This window comes from Micrasema longulum, unplaced genomic scaffold (assembly GCF_059751315.1).
Source record: "Micrasema longulum isolate JH-2025_06_02 unplaced genomic scaffold, ASM5975131v1 h1tg000420l, whole genome shotgun sequence".
In the NCBI taxonomy this organism is placed as follows: Eukaryota; Metazoa; Arthropoda; class Insecta; order Trichoptera; family Brachycentridae; genus Micrasema; species Micrasema longulum.
In genome coordinates this window covers 238428-262325 of record NW_028277620.1, presented here as the reverse complement: position 1 = coordinate 262325, position 23898 = coordinate 238428, and the positions used below count along the sequence as shown (strand labels likewise).

At 33.5% G+C, this 23898-nt stretch overlaps 2 protein-coding genes across 2 annotated transcripts in view; one reads left to right on the top strand and one right to left on the bottom strand.

Moving 5' to 3' along the window:
• Nucleotides 1-5055, bottom strand: part of Sin3A (SIN3 transcription regulator family member A) — a 78218-nt gene extending 73163 nt beyond the window's left edge. The window contains exon 1 of the mRNA XM_088226304.1: nt 4930-5055. The gene's annotated coding sequence lies outside the window, so the exon portion shown is untranslated. The remainder of the gene's footprint in view (nt 1-4929) is intronic.
• Nucleotides 5056-8608: 3553 nt separating this feature from the next.
• sel (canopy family protein seele) lies at nt 8609-20518 on the top strand. Its single transcript, XM_088226302.1, has 6 exons — nt 8609-8812; nt 11490-11557; nt 14258-14357; nt 16335-16486; nt 17723-17812; nt 19657-20518. Exons 1-6 carry the CDS (start codon nt 8722-8724, stop codon nt 19861-19863), a joined length of 708 nt encoding a protein of 235 aa, XP_088082428.1. The 5' UTR covers nt 8609-8721; the 3' UTR covers nt 19864-20518.
• Nucleotides 20519-23898: the final 3380 nt, after the last annotated feature.

Below are 23898 nucleotides of genomic sequence, written 5' to 3'. Positions count from 1 at the left end.
ATAAACCCCTATAATGAATATTTTCATCATTATTTTCGTTTGGGAAATAAGGTCTTTCGAAAACGATCGTTTCGTAAGTTGGTAATAAATTGTCACAGAAGTTCACGAGTAATGCATTCATTTTAATGTTGGTAATGCCACAGGCCACAGATAGAAATATAAGGAGAGTTTCCCACTCCAGTTCCAGGCACTGACAGATGAAAGCGAAAACGGATTACATCTTATATCTCGATTTTTTCTTATGGTTTTCAATCTCTTCTAAATGTTAATTTATTATGATAATGATAAATTGAATTATCAATTTATCATGAAAATTATAAATCACAACTCGTAATGTTTGATAAGTGACAGGACGCATAAATGTACGACAAACGACACATAGAAAAAGGAAGCTATCTACGATACTAAAATAATAATGTAAAATCAATAGGACATTGATGAAAAAAATCCGATGACGTCACAAAACATCCGAAGACGTCATACTTGATGACGTCACGAATTGTTTGTTTTTGACACCATTCAAATTACTATAATTGAATCCTTTATATCTCCCTTATTTCTTAACAGATTTTAATAAGAATAGTATCGATCGGCTTGTGATTTTTTAGATTAATTTATTAGCTAATAAAAAAAAACATGATAATTGATCATTATAGTCCTTAAAATATACCTTGATTAAAATGAGATCTGCCTAACTATTGTCACTAGTGATGGGAAATTACTGATCACAGATAATGTACTGATCAAATCGATTTTATTTTATTAAACATGAAATTCTGTTTCCGAAAATTGATATAAAAACGCAAAAACAAGCCTGCAATAGAGTGTTTAAGACAATTATTTACAAAAAAATAAGACAACGAAGTACTTTCAACGACGTCTCCATAGTCCTTACAATATAGCTTGATTAAAATGACAGCTGTCAAACTTATGTAACTGGTGATGGGAAATTACTGATCGCGGATCAAATCGATTTTATCAGTTTTTCATGCGAACATGACACTCTGTTTCCGAAAATTTATATAAAAACGCAAAACAAGCATATTATAGTGTACTTAAGACATTTATACTTTTTTCATGAACATCTTTTTTTGTTTTTTTTTTTCACATGATTTTTTTTTATTATTCAATCAATTTGTCCCATTTCTTAAATTTTTGCAAAATGACATAACCTTGTAAGAACGTGGTTTATAATTAGGTTTACTTTAGATTAAAGCTGATTTTATATAGTTTTGTTGATTTATATGTCAAGCATTGTATTAATAAAATAAATTAACATGCCAGATAGGAATGATTTTGATCACTTCTGAGACGTCACTACACTATTTATGTCGTCACTTTTTCTGACAACTGCCATTCTAATCAAGGTATAGAGGACTATAGATTCTTGTTAGAAATATTTTTTTTAAAAATGAATGTATTCATTGTTTATCATATAACATTTTTGAATTTTAAAAGGCAGTGTATCAATTTACTATCTTCAAATTGTAATACCTAAATAATACTACGTTGATTTCAATTGTTTACCGTTTATTGACTTATATGTGTATTCTAAATAAGTATTTTTCTATATTTTGATCGGGTTGTGGTCCTGTGGCTAGTGTCTCGGACTCACAGACTAAAGGTCTGTGGTTCGAATCCCACTCTACCCCAACTTGATTCCCATTTTCTAATAGTGAGTTATTTACAACTCGTTGAAAATGGCCCTCAAAATTAAATATTTGGGTAAATCATAAGAACGCAAATATAACTTTTTTATTTGAAAAAAATATATTTTTTAAATAAATAAAACAGATTATTAAAGAATTCGGGTGTTAATCAATTGAAATGCAATTATTGCCCTTCAGTTTACGTTGGAAAAACATTAAGGAATTTAGATATTCATGTCAAAGAACACAATGAGGTGTCTTCGCAATAACAAATTCTCCGAATTCACCAACCACCTATTAAATTAAAATGACTTAAATAAAGATACAGGAGTTCAAATCTTACATACAAATAATAAGATAATGGAAGAAATTGCCATTTGGCAATAAGCCCGCCAATGTACAAATAACATTATGTACAAAAAGTTAAATAAAAAATAAAAAAATAATAAATGGTTAAAAGTAAATAATATGGAAATATTTCACATTAGGAAAGTAAAAAAAAAAGTTCCTTTGATGAATAATCAAACAACCTTTCAATATAGAACATTATACTATGTTTTATTGTAATGGTCACCTTATACCTATTAATCTACTTTGGTACAACTAAATTTGTCAGCATGCGTCGCACTCAAGTTGGTACATGATTACAAACACAAGGTTTACTAGTATGGCTGTACTAGAGCTAGCTGTTCCTAGATATTGCAATAAATGTGGCAAAAGGACACTGCATTACAGTATACCTAAAATGTTTAACATGTTGCCAAAAAATATTTAAAATACCGAGTTAAATACAGGAGTGAGACGTATGCTCAAATTATGGTTAATCGAAAAAATATTTTTGTATTAGTTATAGATTTTGATAATGGTATTTTATGTAACGTTTTTCAATAACAATTTATAAGAACCTGCTGACGAGTTGCATGTATACGACTCAGCGGGACTTTAATTTTAGGCTATTATGAAAATATTTAAAAAAAAAAAAACTCACACCCCTCCCTCTTTTTCAACTATTTCTCGCACAACATAAAATATTTTTACAATCTAATCAGTACATGTTAGGTTGCTTAATAAATACATGTTGTGTTGGTTTTATATTCGTGTGCAACGATTATAGTGAAGATGTATGGTGGGGATTGCATGTTAGTTTAGTTGGTATCCTGACGAAGAGATGGGTACGTCTCAAAACCGGTGGACATAGAAAAGTCGGTAAGTGGTTATATACAAATATTTAATAACATTAAAAAAAATAAAAAATTGTATTTACTAGAAAATCCATGAATACTGTTATCAAATTAGAAACAAAAAAAACAGTATGGTAATTAATAAAAATAAAGAAAATATTATTAATGTTACAGTGAACCATGTGTTACACTGTTCCCCATCTGACCCTACTGCATAATGCATCAATTACAGCGTATCTTACGCCTCAGATAAATTGAGTGCTGTAAAATACATTTATTACTACAGAGACGGAGAACATTTCAGCGAAGGAAATATGGAAATCCTGTCATTGAATCAAAAATCAAATTGAAGAGATATAGATGCTCAAACACGGGCAAATGGAAATGTTTATCATAAGCCCTGTTAACGCCTAGACAGAAGAATAGAAAATGTTCCTCTATTGTAATATGTTGATCTTAATAAATCTATCGGGAGTGAAATCCAGTCACTGTCTTCAAACATTTGGACAAACTCAAAATATTACTGTAAAATATAACAGCGAAAATATTATTTTATTCGAGGGAAATCGAACCCGGAGTATCAATTTAGCTGCCGAACGCGCTTACGCCAACTCTACGAGGCAGACAAAGTTTAATTATTCAGAGTACTATTATATTATGTGTCTTGAATGTATCAGATTATAAATAGCCGTAGTAAGCATAGATGCGGAAAAATTCGACGGCCGCATCGGCGACTGTCAAAAAATTAAAGAGGTGTGTCCGCAAATACACGCTAAACGATCTGTTCATAATCGTATAAACATGGCCATAAACGAATGTAGTTCTTTGGCGGATTCCGAATCTCCACTTGGAAGAAAAATCTCGAATAAAACGCGGGAATCGGCGAGACTACAAATTGCACAAACCGTGTGTTACATAGGTTATGTAGGTTTGTATTTACGTTCGTCACGAGCGCCAGTCGAAAAAATGATCGGCAATCGTGGGAGGACCGATTCTGGACGAAAATAGGTCATGACAAACATTAGGTGTCAGCCGGCGCTGAACGACTAAATTCGACACAAAACGCGGACATTATTATTCTTCCTTCCAGGGGGCGCGGGCGGCCGTCCACAGCTCGCTTTCACCACCACGGCACGCGTAATGGGCGGGATCCTATCAACAAGAAGCGGGCGGCACCGCGCACTGAATCGGGCGAGCGGAGACCCCGCGCCTGGGCGCGGATGATACACTTTTACAACCCGCCGTTCTGTTATTCGAAAATCACGCGGCAACAGCGCAAAATCGAGAGCGGCTCTCCCATTGGCCGTCAGCTAAATCGATAGGCAAACAAGAGGCATTGCGCAAAGCGGACGATTCTCGGCCTTATCGACACGACGTTTTAGGGGCTCGCGGCGAACCAACTAGAAAAGAAACACGGCCCTAACGTAGGCGCGCTGTAAAGGCCATTGTCGGACACCTCCGGCGGATAAACAAAGCTACCACCTATGTTACCGCTAATAAATGTAATCATTTTTTTAAGTCAGGTGCGAGGAAAACTTTTAAATGTCACGAAATCGACAAAAATGCACGTCTCGTAAATTAATTCGACATATTGCAGCGGGCCCGATTTAAAAATAATCTAACGAAGCTTTTAAAGCGTCGAACGGTTTTTTCCTTTCAAAAATTAAAAAGTATGCAGCGAACGTCTGGAGTTTGGTTCAGTATTTACAATATGTATAAAATAATGTGACACGCGTTGGCAAGTAGCGAGATGCTAGCACACAACTACACCGACGTACGAGCAACGTCGCATCCAAAGCGACATTTTCACAAAAAATTAAATTAAAACACTTATTGTCGCTATAACTTATCAAAATACCGTCGGAGCACGAAATTTAAGGCTAGAAATGGGGCATCGAACCAATATCACATACTTTCGACAGATTACGCACTTAGGCGACAAAGGAAAAATACGATATTTTGACCGAAAAATCGCGACATACACAGTTTAAACATATTTTAAAGATAAATTCACAGTTTTTTTCATTAAAAAATCGGGTAAAAGAGGACTTAGCAAACAGACTGCGAAAAATGCAATCTGTCAATAAGGTGATTCTTACCTCCAAACGTTGTAGAAAGGGGCTGCTGATCTTAAATAACACTAAGATAACACAGTTTCTGCAAAATCAGCGTCAAATATTGAATTTAATAGGTTGTTTGAAATTCTATAATGTTGTATTAAGAGAAAACACATTTTAAGCACGAAACGTCCCAATCGGTAGCTGACCGAACAAGAACTGACGAACGCAGCCGAAGCGAGATATATCGGACGAGTCTATTTTTAATAACATTTGTTGGCAGCTTCCATTCCATTCTATGAAAATCAAACAATATAAAAATTATGAAGAGAAACAGTAAGTTTTTAGTTTTTTAACAAATTTATGAAAAAGAAATCAGCACGTGTTTAGTTATTTTTAGGTTTTAAGGCATTTTTTATAATATCATTCAAATAATGGACTCGTCCAATGTTCCGCTTCTGGAGAGCGGAAACAATGTCTGTTCAGATATTGATCATGATGTCAAATCCGCATTAAACATCTTTGGCTGTTCATAAAATGAACGAGAGATACGAAACCACAAAAATGTATTTGCAACATTAAATTTGAAGATTTTTGAAAACAATAATTTGAAAATAATTATAAATTCACCTAACAGTATTTATTGCTGCAGGTAAATACGGTAATTGCTATTATTATGAATAACTGATATTGAAAGGAGAGTGAGTGCTGGGAACAGGGTGAACGGTGCACTGAAATCTACTTTGGCAAACAAATGTTTGTCGCAGGAGGCTAAACTATCAGTTCACAATGGAGTTCTAGTACCAACTCTAATGTATGGGAGCGAAGTATGGAATTGGAAAAATAATTATGAAAGTGGGTTAAATACTGTCGAAATGCGATCTCTCAGGCAAAAGTGTGGTATAATGATGAATGATAGGTGCACAAATGTCGAGATTATGTAAGGCTTGAGACATGCATTATCGACAGAATCAAGAAAAGGGTGCTGCGTTGGTTTGGAAATGTAAAGCAAATGGACAGCGAAAGAACGACTGAAAGGATCTACAATGCGAATGTTGACGGATGCAGAAAACGAGAATGACCGATAACGACATGGCAGGATCAAGTCCATCAAATTTCCAATTGTTCCAAGAAGCTAAAATTTTAGATATAAGACAAGATGGACATGTCAAGAGTAAAAATAATCGACGTGTATGTTGTATATCTTGTTTATTTAAAAAAATAAAGCAGAATGAAAATCCAATAAACGTGTTTTATTGTAGAAACATTACCAAATTAAATATGAAATTCTACCAAATGTCTGCGTACACAATAAAAAAGTATTGTTGTTTTTACATAAGTTGTACTAGTGTTTGTGTGGAAAAATAAAATTATAACGCATTGTTCTACAATATATTTATATGTTTTTAAATCTCCTCCTCTGTTGATTTACCCAAATATTTAATTTTGTGGGCCATTTTCAACGAGTTGTAAATAACTCACTATTAGAAAATAGGAATCAAGTTGGGGTAGAGTGGAATTCGAACCACGGACCTTTGATCCGTGAGTCCGAGACACTAGCCACAGGACCACAACCCGACAAATGATACAAAAATGGGGAAAGATACTTTCACCGGTTTGTGACTGTGGTGCTGAAAGTCTAAATATCATTGTCGGTGACTGCCCAGCAAGACTTGTTTTACTGCAATAAATATGTTCTTATCGTCAGGAACTATACTTATGTACTTAGAATTACTTGTGTCACTATTTATATGATGAAAAATTAAAAGAAAACAAACTAACTGAGATAGATTTAGCTCATCCTAGAGATGCTAGATGAACTTTTTGTAACATGCCTTGTATAATACAAGATACTCCAATATGGAGCTGATACTAAGTGAAGGGGTCAACACTGTTCTGGCATCGAGACAATACTATTACGTTGGCAAGAAGGTCCATAACTTTTTGCCAGAATCGTGGAAAAGCGGGAGTGTTGTCAAGTTGCGGAAGGTGTAGACCTCGCTCTTTTATGACATTGCTTATGGGGAGTCAGAAAGATAGATGCATGCCGCGGATTGGAGAAGCTTACTGGATGTTGAAAATAAAATATCAAAATAAATAATAATTAAAAATATTTATACGAATGGCAATCATGAAGTTTTGCATTATATTGAATAAACTGCCGCTCTAAACCCCCCCCTCATTGTCTACAAGGTAAAAATCCTTCACCCATTTCAAATCCCTTTCGGAAACGAGACGAGGTCTGTATGCAAAGCCCCTGTCTTGATGAGGGCCTTGAAAATTCTGAAAGGGCCCCTTTCTAAAAGCCCCAAACTCTATCTGCCTAAGAGCCTCGTTCTAAAAGCCTAAGCATGGCGTAAGAGGGCCCTGGATATGGCGTTTAAAAAAATAAATGTATTTAAATTATTGTGAAAATAAAACTTTGTATTAGTGTTACACAATTTTTATTATTTTACAAGAACACTACTACAGTTTCGGGAGAGCACTTGATAGCAAGTAAATAACAAATGTAGAAATATGAATAATCTAGAAATAACAGAAATCCACAAAAAAAAATATTCTGAGAACAATTTAATTAATAATCACACATGTAATCACTCCTCGCCTTTATTGATAATGTTCCCTTAGCGACCCCCCACACTCCATTTACCCATGTAGACTCGCGTCTGTTAACACTTTCTTAGCCAAGTAATGTCTTCCTACTGATTAAATCTTAGTATTAATCATCGTAACTTCCACTTATGTGCTAAATTTTAAGAAATAAATTGTACTAAACGTTCTTTCCCTCATTGAACATGTTTTCATATCTGTACTTTAGATAACTATCCATACATATGCAAACACCTTAGATTAGTATTATTAGATTAATTTGTTTATTTTTCGTTTAAATTCTATGACATCGTGAACAATATTTTGTTTACTATATTAGTTTTATATCACCCGATGATGGGCGGAGTGCGCTCCTGAAACTGTAGTAGTGTTCTTGTAAAATAATAAAAATTATGTTACACTAATAACAAAGTTTTATTTTCATAATAAATTAAACTGAAGTGCTACGAAGTAAATGCCGATTCAATAAACAAAAATATATTTATTTATTTATTCATACAAATACAAACAGCACTCTCGAGCTTTACAAAGCATTGTTTTATACTTTTTTTTTGAAAAAAAAAGTTTTGATTTTAACGTTTATTATTTATTCTTTCTTTGCAGTCTCAATCCTGGGAATTGGTTTGCAGCAAAGTCCTGCATCTCGTCCTCCATTGGTCTCTATTTTCTGCAGCCCTCTTCAGCTCCACATAAGAGGCGCAGTTAAAATCTTCGCACACTTGCTCTAAATATTCCCGTCGGGGGCGCCCTCTATAATTGGTCCCTTCAGCCATTCCCTCTATGATGTCGTGCAAGAGACCCTCATGGCGCATAATGTGGCCGATCCATCGGGCTCGCCTCTCTGAGATGGTTTTGATTAGGTGGCTACCTTCTTCGATTTTATTGAGAACCTCGCCATTAGTGATGTGGTCTCTCCAGCAAATTCCTAATATTTTTCTGTAGCACCATATCTCGAAGGCCTCTATGCCTCATTTATTATTGGGTCGTTTATCAAAACTTTGTCATATTTATTTTCCCGCTTTATTTTAAAGAATTAGTTCTCGATAAGGCCGCAATAAAAAAATCTGACCGTCCCATTGGTTACAAACTTGCCAATCAAAAGCGGGATCGTGTATTTTGACAATTCTGATAACAAGTATACACGTATTTTACTTTTTCAAAATTACGTTGGATCAATTTCTCGGAAACTGTTTATAGGTAGAAATATTATTAAAGAAACTTAAAATGAAAACGTTAGTTCCATGTTTTTTAGTATTAGCTCTATTCACCGCGCACAGTTCCGCTAAAATTGACCCGGATAATTTGATGTGTTTAGGTAAGTTTTTATTCAGTCTCTTATTGTTTAATTCACTGATTTTCTTTTATAACAGTCATATATATATCCTTTGTCGATGATCACAGTTAAAGAAGCACCGCCATAGTGGTTTGTATACGATTCTCTTAAGAAACAAATCATTGTATTTGTCCAAAATAGTTTTAAAATCTTACCTGTCAAAACATACCTGGCCACCTGTAGTCGTTTTTTGCCACATCACCTTGATAATCTCCTACGAAAAAAACTGTCAAAAAATAGTTTTAAATAACTGTGAATTAACTATGAATTATTATTAATTAACTATGAATTAATCATTAATCAAGTAATTCAAATAGATCAAGTCAAAGAAGGAATCGTGTGTTAGAAATACCACATTGTAAAACGAAGCTAGCACATTATAGGCCCAAAAATATTTAATTCCCTTTTTACTGATATTTCATTGATCCCAAACTTTCAAAATTTTCCTTCTTTTGAAAAACACGCACTATCCTGGATTCAAACTAAAGATATGAACTCTTCTTTTCTATATATATTTTGATATATTTTGTTGCCCCTATTATTTTTATGTTTTTTTATATTTTTTATTTCCTTTTTTAATTCCTATAAAACATAAAAAAATACCTTAGAATCTTTTACAGAATATTTTCTTTTCCCTTTATGTTACACAAAAATATTAAAAATGTATATTTATTATAGGAGCAAAAAGTGATCTACATTTCTTGTATATTCACGAACAGGCCATACCTTTGTAGGATTATTGTTTACTATTTTTACTATTAATATGTATTAAATTTCTATGTAATTATCCTTTATTTCTTAATACTCTACTTTACCTCTTATGTATACTGTAAAAAAACATATATATTTATTGTGAAATACATGTGGTCAAAAGTAGTAGAACTTTTCACTAATTGTTAAAAACATGAAAGAGCCATTAGCTCATGTCCGCAGAGCGGGTGAAAAACCCATCCCTAACAAAATCCGAAGAGGTACTAACTGGTCGACTGGCGTCTGGTAGAAGTACTGGCAACTTTGATTTTCGCACGTGTGGTGCGTGAAATTGTCTCCCTCGCTCCCGAATATACCTGTAGTATCGAGAGTGAGACGTAAAGAGTGTGTGAGACAATTGTATTTTTATTGTTTTAAAAAAAAGACGAATACTTAAGTTCTTATTATTTACTTAAGTATTAAAAATTTTCAGACCATTACGAAAGTAATTTGAACCTCGTACCTTTGGCCCGTGAGTCCACAATACTACCACAAGACCACAACTCGGTTCGGGACTCTTTTATTTCATACTATTTGATGTGCCACACATTGGTAAACTTTTTATTGTATCGGTGATTTATCCCCGATTTGTGATAAAATGATTTTTCCGTTCCTAATAAGCATCAATTATTCTAAAAGTATTTTTTAACCGATACATAAATGGATAATGGAGGAATACGGAAAATCTTAACCCAGAATTTATGATATTTATGGAGATATTAAAGTTATTAGATGCAATGTGCACTAGCTACACATCACCGGGAAGGGAGAGTTAAATGATTATAAAAATTAACTGTTTTGCAACATCACAGGTTTATGTAACCACGTGTTTGGAAGAGCCAATTAATTATAGTGTTGTTGTGGCAACCATGGGCGATCATAATCCCAACCGACAACAAATTTCAGGCTTCTGGGGTTGCAATCTTGACGCTTAGCAAATCAGCAAATTTTGGGTACAAAGACTCTCTCACTAATATTGGCTATACCTTTAATCGTGACGTCCATCAGTATAATACGCGACAGAGTCAAAATATTCACGTACATGGATCACGCACGACAAGGTATGGTCTAAGGTCTCTGCTGTACCTTGCTTGTAGCGAGTACAACAGGCTACCGGAGTCCTATAGAATGCCAAATAATGACTGTATTCATTTAAAAAATTACTACTTGAGGGGGTACGTGGAAGGTGAAATTTAGTTTTAAGTTCTTCTTTTTCCTCGGATATTTCTTACTTACAATAAGTAAATATTTAATTTTATTTTGGATTGTTTAAATTTCTCTGTATTTGTAATTTATCTCCACGTACGTGAATATTTGTTTGCTATCTTATTTCAGTTTTATGTACATATTATTACTTGTTGCTATATCATTACTTGTTACTATATTATTATTATTATTACCATACCTTTATGTAAATATTATTCTGTCCCAAAATGAGTTTGTTGTAACTCCTGGGAGTACAAAAAAAATTGTATGATTTAATAAATAAATAATAAATGATTCAATTTTTAAACGTCAGAAGCAAAACGAATTGTTTGTCGTTCCTAAAAACTAATCTGATCATTTCGAATGGTGTCGTAGAATGCCTGCAAGTCAGCAGTTCGTACAGTAAATGTCAGTCAAACCAATGTTTTCTTTGCTGCTTGTCAGTTAAGTTTCATTGTTCAGGTGTGTGTTTTGATTGCTCGCCGACCAGAACTCGACTCGTGTAGTTTTTAAGATTCTGTGGGGCTTTTTAAAATTACAAAACTTTTAAAATGCATTGTGATGATAATACGATACACAAAGAAATTTTTTTTTTGTCTCAGTTTGGTTTTATTATTAACATATATATATATTTTTTAAAACTGTCAACTTTCTCATTGTATTATGGTATGATTTGCAATGAATTGTTATTTATATTTTCCAGTGTGTCGCAGTGCTGTAGATGAATTAGAGAAAGCTATTAAACAAATTGACCCAAAGAAAACTGTTGAAGTAAGTACATTATTTATTAAAAAATGTTTTGAGTATGTCCAAACGCTTGCAGACAAGCTGGATTTCCTCCATAGGGAGATATTTAGTTCTAAATTGGTTGCAACAGAGAGGGAAAACATTTTTGAGAAGGGTATATGGAAGTCTAGGCATTTACAGGGCTTGTGACCTGTCTCTATTATTATTATCATGGCTAACTTATATAGCGCTATTTCCGTTATATAATACCTCAAGGGACGCTTTACAAAGTGATTCTATAGATAAATAAATTTAACGTTAAGGTTACGAATGATGAAATCAGGCGAGAGTGTAAATCTGAGTCAAGTACAATTGATAAGATTAAGAAAGGGTCTCTGAGATGGTTTGGTCTTGTAGAACGAATGGACGACGAAAGAATGGTAAAACAAGTATATATGGCGAAAATGAACTGTAACGTGAGATGAGGACGACCGAGGAAGACGTGGCATGATCAGATAAACCAAACTCTTAAGTCTGGTCATGACAAAAGCAGACAGAAACGAAGGGCATGTATGACAAGATGCATGAATGTGGAAGAAGCTAGGAATGTATGCCAGGATAGACTTGTGTGGCGGTCCATTCTCTCTGCCTACCCCTACGGTGAAATGGCATGATGGTAGTAGTAAAATAATAAATTTAATTGAAGTTTTTAAATTTGTACTTTAATGAAAACAATTTGTTTTATTATTTAATAAAAACAAACTATTTTGTAATTTAATTAAAACAATTTATTTTATAATTTAATTAAAACAATTTATTTTGTAATTTAATTACAACAATTAATTTTGTTATTACATGCTACGGATTTATTCAAATGGCTTGAAAACATGTGGGTTTTAAGCTTCTTCGGAAACATCACTTCACTCTCACAGCCTTGCACCTCTGCTGGGAGAGCATTCCATGCCATAGGGCCTGCGACCGCAAATGCCCGTTAACCGAATTTAGTGCGCTGTTTGCATAGAGGTATAATAACTTTTTCTCTCACTGTAGACGTAGCTGATCTAAGCATAAGACACCTGTCAGCTAGTTCATCCGGATTGCAGAGTTCCCTTAGATATTCCGGAGCAGAGTTGTGCAGTGATTTATACATAGGCCAACAGAGTTTGTATTCTATGGAAAATGTAGCCAGCGTAATTCCTGAAGTAGTGGAGTGATATGACAACTTAGAGATTCCGAAAATAAGTCTCGCTGCAGCATTCAATACAGACTGTAGGCGAGTCATTTTGTTCATTGGTAGACCTGCGTTGGCTGGTTTCAGTGGTCTTTTTACCCACTGTGTAACATTCACCATTCTGCCTACGTTTAAACATCCTGAAAGGTTTGGGTAGGTAAGAAAAAATTGCCTTAAGGCAATATGCCCGCCCTTATATGTACATATATTTATTTATTAATACATCGACGGTTCAATTAACCTTTTACAAAAAATATCTTACAAAAATATTCACAGCAGTGCACATTTATTATGTAGTACAATAGTATTATATTGTAAATGTATATGGGATAATTGGATGGGGATGTGCAAATGACACACTGATCAAGCAAATAATATTGCACAAAAAGCTTTAATAAAAATTATCCTTAGAGTCCCAATCAGAACTAGCTCCCTCGGTATATTTGAAATTTTTTATGTAAAATCTATAAAACAACTTTATGTAAAAACTCTGTTACTATACGCACATAAACATTACTATCTATCTTCCGTTACAAATACAAGAGTTACTAGACACTCCACCCTGATGCTGCAAAAAAATAACAAAATAAATACAACCTTTGGTCAAAGAGGATTGGCCTACTACTCGGTTAAAGTGTACAATCCACTTCCATTATCCATAAGGACAATTAGTAAGTTCTGACATTATAAAATTGCTATTAGGAAATGGATAGTGGAGGTGGGTTGCACACGGATCGATGAGTGGATCAAGCCAAATAGGTAAAATGTGTGTACTGTTTATGAAATTTGTTCTATTGGTCTATATAAATTGGTAATGTTTTTTACAATTATTTTAGTTTATATTGTTTATTATATTAATGATAATTAGGTTAATTGGATTAATTAAGTTTTTTTTATTGTTATTATTATGTTAACTTTGTTAAATAGCTAATTTAAGGCATGTTTCACATTTTGTAAAATGTTTCCCTTGGCACGGGACACCCCAGTGAGGGGACATTATTCTGTCTAAAAAAAAGAATACAAACAGTGTAAAAGTATAAATAAATCAATATAAAGTGTTAAATAATAATATCAGCATAGAACAAACTATGGCCTAAATTCTCCAATGACCCGCCTTTGTCGTATTGTTAACTCAAGACAGGATCTGGACTTTTTTGGTTTAAGCTTACAACGATTTAAACGAGCACTAAATAAATAGTCCAGATCTTGTCTCGATGTCCCTTATGTTTGTCAATGCTTCTTTCTTTTTTTTAAAAAATGTTTTAAACTATTCTTTTATTGTAATATTTAAACCTTATAAATTGTATACATGGACAATGTCCGTTAATAAATAAATAAATAAATTATACTAAACAGATGATCGATATACGACGCATTTACTGTACAAATGCAGTGCCCTATGCAGCATCGGGTGAGTTCAGGGGTGCGATGACAATGATGGCCGGCGTCAGTCGGCTGTCAAAATTAAAAAATATTTCAAAAAGGTGCTTTATATTGACCATTATTTTTTCTAGATTGGCAATTATAGACTGGACGAGTCTGGCAACATTCACCAGAACAAAGTCCCTCTGTCTAAATCCCAGGTTCACCTGTCAGAGATGCTTGACACCATTTGTAAGTATACCATGACATTTGAAGCCCACCCCACTCACTCGGATGCGTTCTAGGGGCCTCTCCGCACATTGCATAAATAAATTTTAAGCTTTTATGGAATGGTTAATTACTTTTTCCATTTTTTAAAATTCTTTACAAAGGATTCGCGTTATTTAGAATTTACATCGACTACTTTCAATAATAATATTATTATATTTTTTCGAGTAAAATGGCTGAATATTGCAGAGCCAACTCTACCATATAATAAACAAATTATAACAGGGATGGAGAAGGGATGGCGGCCTCCGTGGCGTAGTGGTCAAGACGCTTGACATACGTACGGAAGGTTCCGGGTTTGATTCCCGGTGAGAACACAAAAATTAAAATGTGATTTTTCTCAAGCCTGGGTGCTCTGTGATGTAATTCACCACTGTAATTAGGCCTTCTGGCCTGATGTGGTGAAAAAAAAAAAAGAATACCTTGAATATGGAAGTCTAGGCATTTACAGGGCTTATGACCTGTCATTGGCTGGTTTAAGTGGCTACTTTACACACTGTGTAACATTCACCATTTTGCCTATGTTTGAACATCCATATTTCTTCAATTCTTCCATTTGTTGATTTTAGTGAAGTTAAAGCGCTGAAACCTTTAGTTGTAAAGAAATTCATCCTACTGAATTATTTCACATACTAGGCAACGCCCGAAAACGATTTTTCAATTTTTAAACTTCTTCTTGGACCAGTTGGTTTCATTACAATATTTGAGTTTGTCCAAATGTCCAAATGTTTGTCAAAAGACTGGATTTTTCATTTCTTTTTCAACCCCTCGGGAGTCATCAAGATTAACAAATTACACCAGGGATGGAGAATACCTTAAATAAGGGAATATGGAAGTCCAGGCATCTACAGGGCTTATGATCTGTCATTGGCTGGTTTAAGTGGCCCTTGTTCCCTGTTCCCTTATTTAAGGTATTCTCCATCCCTGTTGTAATTTGTTAATCTTAATGACTCCCGAGGGGGTGAAATCCAGTCATTTGTCTACGAACATTTGGACAAACTCAAATATTGTAATTCAATTCAATTCATTTATTTAAATATAAAATATACATTTAATACGTACATATTATAAATAGAAAAAAATACATGAAAGAGATTCATGTCAAAGTAGTAGGAGAATCCTGCTCTGGAAAACCCCTTCGGACACATGGAACAGATCAACATCCAGAGCGATGTTGTTCAGCATAGCGGAAGCTCTTCCAACAAGCATAACCATCGGCAGGTTGGTCCTGTATATCGGAATATGAAACAATCTATGCCGACGCTGTCTTAGGTTATTATCAGGAACATACAAACCAATGCTCATCATAATCTCAGGATTATCGACAATACCGCGCAACAATCGATAAAAATGTGTAGTCAAATACACATTCCTTCTAGTCTCTTAACTGTTGTAGCCGAGCATACCCTGGAGGAACTCGGCCGGGTAGAGCCGAGGATAATACCTGCACTCTCTCATGGTAGAGATATCTCAGAAACTTCTTTTGGATTTTCTCTATCATAAGAGAGTACTTCAGTTCATGTGGCCCCCAAATCATCGAGCCACTCTCGAGTCTACTTTGTCGCACCAAGGAGTTGTAAAGAGCTCTCAGTACGCGGGTATTTTCAAAAACCCTGGCAGTACGCAGAACGAATCCCAACATCTTCAATGCATTACCACTGATCGTCTCTATGTGTTTATGAAATGTCAGGGTACTCACAAATCTAACGCCCAGATCCTTAACATTTGACGTTCGTATCAGATTCTGGTCATTCATTTTGTAGCGAAAAAATAGAGTTTTTTGGTAATCTACCATATAAAAACAAAAACATTATCCACGATCCACTCTAACCCATGATCCACTGTTACCCATGCTCCCCTAGTCCTTGGCAGTAAACAAGTTTTATCCGTCACACTTCCAAGTGCTTATGTTCTTAAAAATAGATATTTATATTTTTGTAGGCAAATCTATGAGCGACTACGTGCGAGTTCGCTACAAGGCGACACAGAAGCTCGCCATTATGCAGATGATGGTCGACGGGAAGATGAACAATGATTTCTCCATGACTGATTTTGTAACTGACGAGGATCTCAACAAGAGTTTAGAGTTTTATGTAAGTGTTGATACATGTTATTTTTCATATTATTGATTTTCCTTCCGCACAGACAGACCATGAATACATAATATTATTATTATTATAAATCAAATTTCTCTTTTGAAATTTGTATTACTACTAAATCGCTTTAATGAAATTTTATCGACTTCTCTTGGTTTAAAATCTTCTCCTTAAATTGCTTTTCCAAAGTTTAAAGATTACTTGCTATACTTGTTATTTCTCTGCTGCATTGGCATGTTTTTATACTTTGAAACTACTTTTAATTACTTATATTATATATGTATATAAAATCAATATATTGCTGCTCTTACTATAATGTGTCATTAATTTTAAAGATGTTTTTTAAATTGACCTAAATTTACTGTCTTATATTTCACTTAAAGATTCTTCTCATTGTTTCTTTGAATCCCTTAAAATATGTATGTGTATATTTATGTTTTTCCTTTTTTTTTTGAATTGTTAATACTATTTTATTTTATTTTTACATCTGAGCAAGTTTTTCATTCTTTATTTCAATTCTTAATTTTTAATTACTCTTACAAATTTTCTTCATTTTTATTATAATTTCCATTTGTAAATACTCACTACAAACTACAAACTTTAAAATATCTTTTTTTACTTAAATTTAAATTTTAAACAACTTTCATTTATGCTTTCTTTTTCTTTCTCTTTTTTATACTTTCATAATTAACCTTACATATAATTGCTTTATAATATGGAAACTTCACTGGTCCATTAGAGTTAAGTCTAATTGTGTAAAATATTAAACTTTGTTCAGTAAATTTGCAGTTATTTAGGAAACATACAGCACAGTTACTGTATGTTTCCTAAATAAAAGAAAATTAAATTAATAGGTACGAAGGTTTTCACGGTCACTGTTATCAATTTGTTTATTTTTTGGGTGATACCGTGTGCGTTGGATTTGTTTCGACGTTTCGTAAAACTTCCTATAACAGTCCAGTCTCCGTACACAAGCGCAATGTGTAGATGTATTGTTCGCGCCAGCTCTTCCTAACAGACCAGTTGCTTCTAACACTCCTTTCACGGAGACTTAATTGTTTTATTGATGTGAAAGATGTCGATCTCCAAGTGATAGTGTTCAGCTGCCGGACTGCTCTCCTACCGGCATGATCAGAGCAGGTCGGCTATGCAAGCCGGGAGGTAAAACAGTCTGTGCTGACGCTGTGGAGATAACCATCGAGAACATGGAAACTGATGTGTTTTCGTTTGCAGTGTGACGGCCTGATGGGCGAGAATGAAGACTTCATTGTGGACTTGTACAGTAAGAGGAAGGGGAATACCATGCCTGATGGAAAGGAAGAGGTAAACTTTATTTTTTAAAATTATTTACCTATTATTTTTTTGGCCAAAATCTGCGGTCCGGATGTGTCGGATTTTTGGCTGTACTCAGGTGGAAAATTAGCACAATAGGGAAATATCACACACTACGAATACCAATAAAAATATGTGAAATGGACGTAGAAAAATTAATTGTGTTATCAAAATCAATATGGATATTGTGGAGAAATGTTTTCATATATTACTTTTGAAATCAAATTGTTAAGAATATGTCTCTACTTTTTATATTTTTTATTTCTTTATTTTTCCGTACATATATTTACATAAAAATTTTATCACAAAAATACACTTTGAAAAATACATCATAAAATAAATCTATAACATAATTTATAAACAATGTCCTCAAGACTTCAGCGTCTGAGCATGGGCCATTTCCTTTTTTAATGATTTATAAGTTTATAGCATATAAATATGGTGACCATGACATGACCATGCAATGACCATGACATGACCATGACATGACCTGATATGACCATGACCATATCATGACCATGACATGACATGACATTACATTACATGACATGACATGACATGACATTACATTACATGACATGACATTACATGACATTACATGACATTACATTTCATTACATGACATGACATGACATGACATGACATGACATGACATGACATGACATGACATGACATTACATTACATTACATTACATGACATGACATTACATGACATTACATGACATGACATGAGATGACCATGGCATGACATGACATGACACGACCATGACATGGCCATGACCATGACATTACATGACATTACATGACATGACATGACATGACCATGGCATGACATGACACGACCATGACATGACATGACATGACCATGACATGACATGACATGACCATGACATGGACGTGACCATGACATGACCATGATTCGTAACGATGTTCTATTTAAATTTAAACGGTCACAAACTAAGTCCAAAATTTAACCGAATCGTGATGTATTGTGGGCGTGGTCAATATAATGGCCGTTTTCACTAGGAATTCAAAATTATAAATTTTAAAAATAAAATTATGCCACTAATAAACAGTAATAAATAGTTTAGGTACTTAGGCAGTATCATCACATAAAATCTAGACCCCGACATTGAGATAAAATGCAGAATAGAAGCAGCCCGAACAGGGTTTAACAAAATGAATCGTTTTCTTTGTGACGATAATTTAAACCTTAAGCTGAGACAACGAATGGTCAAATGTTATATATCGTCTGTCTTACTGTACGGTGTAGAGGCGTGGACTCTAAAAGTTAATATTATAGACCGCCTTGAAGCATTTGAAATGTGAATCCACCATTAAGAATATCTTGGACCGATATGATAACCAACAATGAAGTATTACGTAGAGCCACTACTAATAAAAGACTATTCACCACTGCTAAGCTCCGTAAGATTTCATATTTTGGCCATGCGTTGAGAGGTGATAAATATGCTATTCTTCAGCTTGTCACGAAGGGGAAGATCGAGGGACGTAGAGAGGTCGGAAGAAAACAGCTTTCCTGGCTTCGAAACATCCGAGCATGGACCAGGATTAGAACTGTGGACTAGCTGTTTCGCACTGCTCAGGATAGGGAGGCTTTCTCCCGAGTGATCGTCAACGTCGGGGGGACCCGACATGACACGTGAAGAAAAAGAATAAATAATAAAAAATTAATGTAGTTTGTTGATGACGACTGAAGTTTACTTGACTTTTTACGAGTTTTTTTCATAATGAGTAAGATTCTGGAACGAATTATGCTCGTGATGCGAGGTTTCGCCGTATTATATAAATCTCAACGTGTCTCTGTTCCCCAGGTGTGCGGCACCCACCTCAAACTGTGCCAGGAGTGGATGCTGCCGAACGCCGAAGACCGCGACTGGACTCCGGAGAAGCAGCGCGAGCACGCCGCCCTTCACGGCGCGGACCCCTACGGCTGGGGGGGGATCCCACCCCCGCAGGAGGATGAGGGTGGCGTCGAGGACCAAGCCCAGCAGCCGAGGTTCGTGATGGAGGAGCTTTAGACGGATGCGAAGACTAACTATCCCACGCCCGCTCTACTCTGTCACACCAAGAACTTTTATCCCATTTTTTTAAAAACCGTTTTGAATAATTTTTTTGTACATTTTTGAGAAACTTGGCTGTACAATTAAATGCTTTAATTTTTACCAGATGTGAGAAAGCATTTTTATATCCAATTTCTTGTGGCACTGAACTTTTTCATTCCCAAATATATTCATATGCAATCTTAAAATTGCTCGCTTTGACATAATTCATTTAAATCAATATGTGACTTAATTTATGTTGCTGGACAAAAATTAATATTGTGTTGTGTGTTTCATGGTTGTTATTTAAGATCAATTATTTTTTTTATTTATTTTGATACAATATATATATTGAATGGACCCAATACCTTCCTTCAACTTATAAACACGATGTACCGAATTTGTTTATCTAATATGTTATTTGAGTGTAATGTATATATTTTATGTAGTTGTACAAATAAAATTTGAACACCTATAGTCCTTAAAATTTAGCTTGATTAAAATGACAGCTGCCAAACTAATTTCAATAGTGATGGTAAATTACTGATCACTGATCAAATCGATTTTATCAGTTTTTTCATGCAATCATGAAACTCTCCATCCGAAAATTGATATAAAAACGCAAAAACAAAAATATTATAGTGTGTTTAACACAATTATTCACCAAAAAATAAGACATTTATACTTTTTTCATGAAAAGCATCAAATGAATTTTTTTTTTTATTTATTTTTTACATTGATCAATTTGTCCCATCTCTAACGTTTTTGCAAAATGATGTAACCTTGTAAGAACGTCGTTAATAATCAGGATTATTTTAGTTTTAAAGCTGATTTTATATATTTATGTTGATTTATATGTCAAGCATTGTATAAAAAAAAAAAAAACATGCCAGATACTAATGATTTTTCATGTGTCAATATAAATCACTCCTTTACTACAAAGTTATGTCGTCACTATTGATGACAACTGTCAATCTACAGTAGGGCCAATTTAATGGGTTTTATTTTTTATTTTTTATTTGACAATAAAGTTTAGAGATTTAGTGATATTCAAAAAAAAAAAAACAAAAAACTAATTTATAAAAATAGAAGCTAGAATACAACAAGTCTTGCAGCTACTGAGCGCATGGACGGTTGGAATTCTAGACCTCATTTACTAAATTTGGATATTTGATAGTTGATAACTTGTACTTAAGGTACTTAACCTTAAAAACACGAAAATATAAATTTGAATTTTTATAAAATGCATGCAATGATTTTTTCCCTAAATATTGGGAAATTTTGTTTATATGTTATCACTTTTTATAGTATGGTAACACAGAATTTAAACTGTCATTTACATCGCGGCACAACTGTTTCACACTTTTATGATAACTGAAATTTCAATTCAGTTCAGTATGGCGTTGCCGTAAGTGTAGGAGGTATTGGTTCTATCTTTGTGATTTTTTTACTTATTATATTTTTAACATTTTTTATTTACACGTCACAAATTTATATAAATACTTAATTGGTTTCACTTTCATTCCTATTTGATATGTTCAAATGTTTTAAACATAGGATTATGAATTGTACTAAGTTGTTATTATGAGCTGTGAGCATTATATTGTAGGGTGGCCGACTGTTGTATTACGGGGATCCAAAACTAATGAATTATTTCCAAAAATAATATTAAAAATCACCTGTTTCTTGCACCGTGTCCGTTCACAAACTGACTGAAACGGAGCGTCTAAAAAAATTAGATTGCTTTGGGGTCCTCCTAATATTTTACAGTATTTTGACATTTTGGTTGTATCCTATATTTTGATATTATATTCATTGAAATCCCTTGTACAATGAGTTTTGAGATTCTGTTTTTCTCCTCATTGGTAATCTTATCTTTTTTATCCCTTGTTTCATATGCATGACATTGTTGGTTAAATTTCATTATTGTTTTTATTTTATTCATCCCCTTAATTATTTTAAGTATAAAAATTGCTACATTATATTTAATTTGCTGCTTTACTGTGGCAAGCCCATTTCTTTTTACTCAAGAGATGGATTCCACGCAGTACTATGTAAAAATATATACCAAACTTTATTGGATAAAAATCGATTCGGGATTTCAAAAAAATTAATTGTTTACTATTTATTATGCCCTCATTTTATCAAAAAAATTAACATGACAACAAAATACTTAAAAAAATGGTAGTGAAATTCATTCACTATCACTTTCATAATATGTTATACATTAAGTAAAAGAGCAATGTAGGGTATTCCAAAATAGAATAGTCTAATTATATTACTATTGTGCATTGTTAACCTTTCCCTTATAAAAATTGCAATATTCATATGCAATTGATTCAATTATTATTTATACCTGAAATCAAAAGCGATAATATTTTTTATCTAACTGCTAAAAACATGATAAAACTCATTAGCTCATGCTCCCAGCGCGGGCGAAAGAACCGCCCCTGACGAAAGTCGGATAGCTACTAACTGAAAACACCTCTGTATTGAGCTGAACTGAACTAAAATCAACATAATTTCATACTAAATCATTGTTTTGACCAGAAATCCTCTAATTTTAGGTTGTTATTTATTCAATAGTTTGTGCCTTTGACAAAATATTTTGAAAAATCATAAAATCAAAAGACAAAACACTAGACTTGTGTATGATCAAAACATAATCATTATAATAATACATGTACTGTAAAATGAGCTCATAGGACTGGTCGCCCTATATTACATTGTGACAATATTACTACTTAATAAATTTATATTGTAAATATATTAAGAAATAAATCAAAATTGTTTGATAAATATATTTTAATGTTTAATAAACAAGTATTTTCCAAATATAAAAAATTCTTTATTTTTCCTCAAAAAAAAATTCCCTCCATCAATATTTTGCGTATTTATTTATTTCCTAATAACTCACTCATTTGCAATGATGAATATTTACAAAAAGTAGACGGAACCAGTTTATACAGCTTGCCCACTACACACCGCACACCGCCTCTGAGGACATAAGCCTCCTTGGCGGTGCCCGCATTTACGGAAATTTTTCGGAGCTCTCTATAACCTGGTAACCTTGGCATCTTTGTGCTGAAATAAGGTAATTCAGAAGCGCAATATATTATGCACTTTATTGAAGTGCGGCATCAGACTGCAATAAATTGCCGAGTCTAATTGTCCATTCCATTTCGGTCAACCAGTTTAAAAACCGTTTGGATGCTTTTTTAAAGGTAGACAAAAAAACAATACATTAAATATAGGTGGACTAGTAAAGGCTGCCGGCTAATCATAATATCCAAATAATTATTCTTTCAATCAGAGGCCTTGGTGTTGTAATATTATTACACAAATAAAGCAAAAGACCTATTTTTTATATAATTTCTTCCAGTATCTTCCAATACTAGTCTTTATTTGGTGATTCCATGCCTCCTGCTTACACAGTGAGTAACCTTAAACTGGAAGAAATTATGGTAAAATAAATATTCATATGGAAAAGTTTAAAACTCAAAGGGTTTTTTTTTTTTTAAAATAAATATGTGCGTTTTTATGTTCTTATATTATTTATTTATTGATTTACACGCCCTATGGGCTTTTACATTTATTAGAAATACATTCAAGTGCAGCAGTGAAACATATGTATGCACATTTAGTTCAAATTAAAAATAACATAAGAAAAACTAAAAGATACACTAATAAGTAAAAATATGGAAATGTTTAATAAATTTACATACAAAAACATACACACATATATATACATGCATATCCATACATACACACACACATATACATACATGCATGCATATATACATACACATATATGGATATACATACACATAAGTATGTACATTATTATAGAAATACATGAGAAAAAAAAAATAGTAAATAAAGAACCATATTGAGAAGCTTTATACAGATTAGCTTGTAGCCTTTTGAATACTTAACCAATAATTATGTAAAGACAGACGAAATATATCAACTTCACCATACTGGTTATCTAGCCCAAAAATGTCATTTTAAGGG

What these genes read in the sequence shown, in the direction of transcription:
- sel (XM_088226302.1), top strand. Translation starts at nt 8,722, where the DNA reads ATGAAAACGTTAGTTCCATGTTTTTTAGTATTAGCTCTATTCACCGCG. An exon ending in ACCCAAAGAAAACTGTTGAA is followed by an intron (nt 11,558 to 14,257) that starts GTAAGTACATTA and finishes TATTTTTTCTAG; the next exon opens with ATTGGCAATTATAGACTGGA. An exon ending in ACAAGAGTTTAGAGTTTTAT is followed by an intron (nt 16,487 to 17,722) that starts GTAAGTGTTGAT and finishes TTTCGTTTGCAG; the next exon opens with TGTGACGGCCTGATGGGCGA.